General features: G+C 42.9%; 1 protein-coding gene across 1 annotated transcript; it reads right to left on the bottom strand.

The window, feature by feature from the left end:
• Positions 1 to 2,163: 2,163 nt before the first annotated feature.
• LOC130200613 (E3 ubiquitin-protein ligase TRIM39-like) lies at positions 2,164 to 4,285 on the bottom strand. Its single transcript, XM_056425045.1, has 2 exons — positions 4,235 to 4,285; positions 2,164 to 4,077 (listed from the first exon to the last, which is right to left on the bottom strand). The coding sequence occupies exon 2, from the start codon at positions 4,073 to 4,075 to the stop codon at positions 2,453 to 2,455; it is 1,623 nt and encodes a 540-aa protein (XP_056281020.1). The 5' UTR covers positions 4,076 to 4,077; positions 4,235 to 4,285; the 3' UTR covers positions 2,164 to 2,452.
• Between the last annotated feature and the right edge of the window lie 366 nt (positions 4,286 to 4,651).

Below are 4,651 nucleotides of genomic sequence, written 5' to 3'. Positions count from 1 at the left end.
AAACTCCACACCCTCGCCTCTTCTCCCGGAATCACTTATGGCATCTCTCAACGTCTCAGGACCCGCTGACTGACACTCTTCTTATCTCCGTGTGCGCCGTTGAAAGTCCTCTGCGTAATCCCGAGGGGAGGGGGAGGGGGGGGGGGTTACAGGAGAGAAAGTTAAAAGGGGTTCAAACTGTGAGTGCGTACCGCCGTTATTATACACACGACGAGCCCCATCGCCTGACATGAATCATCGTGACACACATATGAAACCGTCTCATAAAATAAAATAAAAAGGAATACGTCGATGCCTCCTCACATCAGACTTTTCCACGGAGGCAGAAAGCAGGTCTCCGGAAAGGCAACCAATGAGCTTCTCAGTTTATGTAACATAGAGAGGTGTTTTAATCTGCTGCATACATTATAAAAAAATAAACTATGCCATATCTTCATTTCGTCTATGTGGTTACATTTTCTTTTGTTTCTGCGAAATAAAGTACATCTTGTGACATGTGCAGGTTCCTGCTGCCCATTACTGGCAATATCCGGTGGTAGGTTCATATTGAAATTACGCATGGCTGAGCAATTTTAAGCAAAATTCAGAATTCAGCACAGCCAATCAGAAACGAGTTTCGAAGACATTGTTCCCTGAAAGCAGTTTAACAAGTGTGTCTTTCATTGTCATGTTCCAGAAAACCACTTAGTAGATGATGTAACTTGAAGAAGACATTAAGACAATATAAACAAGCTAAATAAAACAAAAAGGATATGGCAGAAAGCATTTTATGGTATGAGTACATGACTTATATTAAATCCATGCATGATAGACAAATGAAAAAAATAGATTTATGTATATTTCTTATCACAAATGTACAATAATAGCATCTAAGATCTTAATCAAAGCAACATAGGTATCTCAATCCTCATGATGTATGTCTTCTTCATAAGTCTGAAGACAAAGGGACGGGCAAAACAAACTAAAAACAGACTCGCTGTTGTCAGTGTTGTGATCATGATTAATTAATGCAACAACTGTCTCCAAGCAGGCCTCTCCCTCCAGGAGTCGAGTCTATAGTCTACCCACCATTTGCCAATATTTCACTGCCCTTTCCTGGTGTTCTTTCTGGTCACAAATTGGAGCCGTCACTCATATTTCATAAAGACATGCACCGCAGCCTCGCCCCGGTTCGTATGAATGTGAATAATAATAATAATAATCATTTATTTTATATCGCGCTTCTCAAGGCACCCGAAGTCGCTTTACAGAGTCCAGAGTCCAGTAGTCATTCACACACACAGTCATACCGGTGGTGGTAAGCTACATCAGTAGCCACAGCTGGTATCTCGCTGGAATTTCCTGGTCTTAAATGTGAGGGTAAAAGGAATGTATTCGTATAAAACATGCATCTGTATTATTACCATTTTAAATTCACATAATATAAAACAAATATATCCATAATAACTACTGCCTTCCACCTGGAAAATCACAAAACATCTCAGACTTCTGGACTTTTGATTTCCTTTCTCTAAACGTCTGCATCTGTTCCTCTTTCATTAGTCTACTGACTCACTCCTTTCAAGCTGGAAGCAAAGATTCAGTGTAAATTACTGAAATTGATCATAAGATATTTGTCACCGAAGAAAACAGGCTTGTGTCCTATTCATGAAATACAATAAAACACACCAGGTTTTAGTCACAGTTATGGATGAGCTCCATCAGTAGAGCTTAAGAACATCGGCCCACACATCACACTCGAGGATAATGTGTGCATCCACTCAAAAACACACACACACACACACACCAGTGTGGGGGCAAGAGTGAAATCTCTAGGCAGACTACGATTGATTATCTTAAAAATCTCAGCAGATATTCTATTTGTGATAGCATCGCCCACCTCAAATGTTAAAAGCTGCGAGGATTCAGGGCTCACCGAGACAGAGTTCAAGCGGTGGGGTTAAGAGGTCAGATGTAGTTTAGGTGACCTTACTGCCACAAGTTCAAACCCCTCAACATCTAAATGTCTTTGAGCTGAACACTGAACATGCTGAAACCGTGGGGGTCATGGCTGCACTTTGGTAATCTCTTGATTAGTGAAATGTGTACACACACTTTATTGGTCACAACAGCTTGTAGAGTAAATGCCTCATTGTGGAAAGAAATAGTCAAGAGTTGGTGAAATACTTTACAACTTTGAGTTTAATATTGGAACAGATCTGGAATTGACAAAATGACTAAATAAGTTTGTGTCAAATGCACATAAATCACTGGAAATTACAAGAAACCAGCAAAGTGACAAATGTGTGACAAAAGACTTTATATAATAAACATACAAATATTTTTCACAGAATACACGTGAATTACCTTTTTTTAGAACAGTTTACATGTGTTGTCAATACTTAAAGAAGACTAAGTGTGTTAATAGAGACCAATGCTAGATATTCTGTGGTCTTAAAAGAAGGAAACAAGCTCAGTGTGTTTGAGGTACAGGGGTTATGATGAGAGGGGCCCCATCTGTGTTGCCTTGAAGACTAAAGTATGGATAAAGCTTCTCTGTGAAGTGGTGGCCAGTGAAAGAATAGATATGTAATTTAGAATTTGCATCAAAGAAGGACACCTCTCCTTTATTGTAATCCACAAAGATGCCCACCTTTCGCAGCGTGTCTTTCAGCGTGAGCTCCACACTTTTTGAAGTATATGCACGACATATTCCTTCATCAATACCAATGTACCAAGCACCATATTTTTCTGACAGACTTTCGTCCCCTTTCCTATCCACAGACTCTCTGGCCACTCCCACAAGCCACTCGGTGTTTCCTTCCACTTGCACCTCATAGTAAAACTTCCCTGTTGTGAACCCCTCCTTGGCCAACACTTCTGTACACGTTTCAAATCTCTTTGGGTTGTGGGGAAGATTCTGGTTTGTGCCTAGATGGCTCACTTGTTTTCCATCCGAACTTACGACAAGTGAACAATGTGCTGTGTCGGGATCAAAAGTCAAGTCCACTGCATGTTCCCTCATTCTTTTCATTTTGATCTCAGGGAGCTCCTCCATTATTTCCTCAACTCTTAGTTGCAGCAGAGTCACGGCGCCTCTCGCTGCCTCGAAAGACGGATCGCTGTGACCGCCAACGTGGGCCCAGGTGGCGTTTAAAGGACAGCACAAGGCTGGGAAACTCTGCAGAAAGTAATGGTGATCCTTGGACTGGGACAGCTGCTCCAGCTGTCTGCTTCTGCTCTCCAGCTCTGTGACCTCCACCCTCAGTTCTCTGATCAAATCGTCAGCCTTCTGCTTCATGTCTCTGTATCTCTCATCAATCACCCCAACCAGCTCGGCCTGGCTTCTCTGGATGGAGCGGATCAAGTCTGTGAAGACCTGCACACTGGCTTCTTTCTCCTTCTCAGCTTCTGTTCGGCGGACATCGACCGCCTTTTCCGACTCCTCTATCTTCTCGTTCCGCGCCCGTGTCATCTCTTGAATACTCGCCATCGCCTCACCTTTTTTCGCCATCGTCGCTTCATACTCCTCCTCAAGTGGGACAACATTGTGGCCCTTGTGATGGGTGCTGATACACAAGATACAGACAAAGGCTTGGTCAGTCCTGCAGTACAATTCTGTCATCTTGCTGTGCGCCTTGCACATTCTGTCATCCAGATTCTTCACGGGGTCTAATAGTGTGTGGCCCTTGAGACCGGCAACTCTCTGATGTGGCTCCAGGTGAACTTCACAAAAGGACACGAGACACGTCAGACAAGATTTAACCGCGTTTTCCTTCGTCTCGGAGCAGATGTCGCAAAGAACGTCTGCTGATCCGGGACGCTGTGGGTCAGGAGTTGAGGCCTTGACTTGAACTAACGTCTGGAAATCTGCAGCTAACTCCGACAGTAACTTGTTGACTTGTAGCTCAGGTCGTTGGGGAAATGTACTTTTGCATAATGGACACTGGCACGTGACACCGCCGGCCCAATAGGTGTGGATACATGCGCTGCAGAAGTTGTGTCCGCATGGCGTTGAGACTGGCTCGGTGAACACATCCAGACAGACGGGACATAGGAACCTGTCCTCGGACAGGAGACTGCTGGCAGTGGCCATATCTAAACAGGAAGTAGCGCAAATACAATTACGACTCATGCAATTCAAGTCATCGGGCTGACTGATATGCAGAAAGGAAATGAAACGGTTGAACCATTATATATATATATATATATATATATATATATATATATATATATATACATATATATTTCTTACCTGTAACGTTTTCTAAGTTGCTGCCCACGCAACCGAAACTAACAACACTTTGAAAACTCTCAGTCCTCACTGAGTTTCGTTTCAGCCCGGTGACGTAGAGGCTCCTCCCCTTTCTTTGGACCTAACACTTCCTGGTACATTGTTTTTAACTCCTTCCACTCCATTCACATGAGTATTAGTGGCCTGTTCTGTAAACGTACAGATACTCTCACCAGTTGTATTAGTGCCAACCCCCCCCCCCCCCCCAATTAAATTTGAAAGACGAGCTAATTATGTTCACATCCTACGTATTATATGCCAGTTTTCACACGTTTCTATCAGATAGTGTGAAGATGTAATTGCAGAAAGAGTTTTATGGCAAAAATAATGTTTAGTTTTTCAAGCACTTGAAAGTTGAACATATTTAAATGATGATCG

This window comes from Pseudoliparis swirei, chromosome 10 (assembly GCF_029220125.1).
Source record: "Pseudoliparis swirei isolate HS2019 ecotype Mariana Trench chromosome 10, NWPU_hadal_v1, whole genome shotgun sequence".
In the NCBI taxonomy this organism is placed as follows: Eukaryota; Metazoa; Chordata; class Actinopteri; order Perciformes; family Liparidae; genus Pseudoliparis; species Pseudoliparis swirei.
The sequence above is the reverse complement of the archived record's forward strand: the minus strand, read 5'-3'. Positions and strand labels throughout refer to the sequence as shown.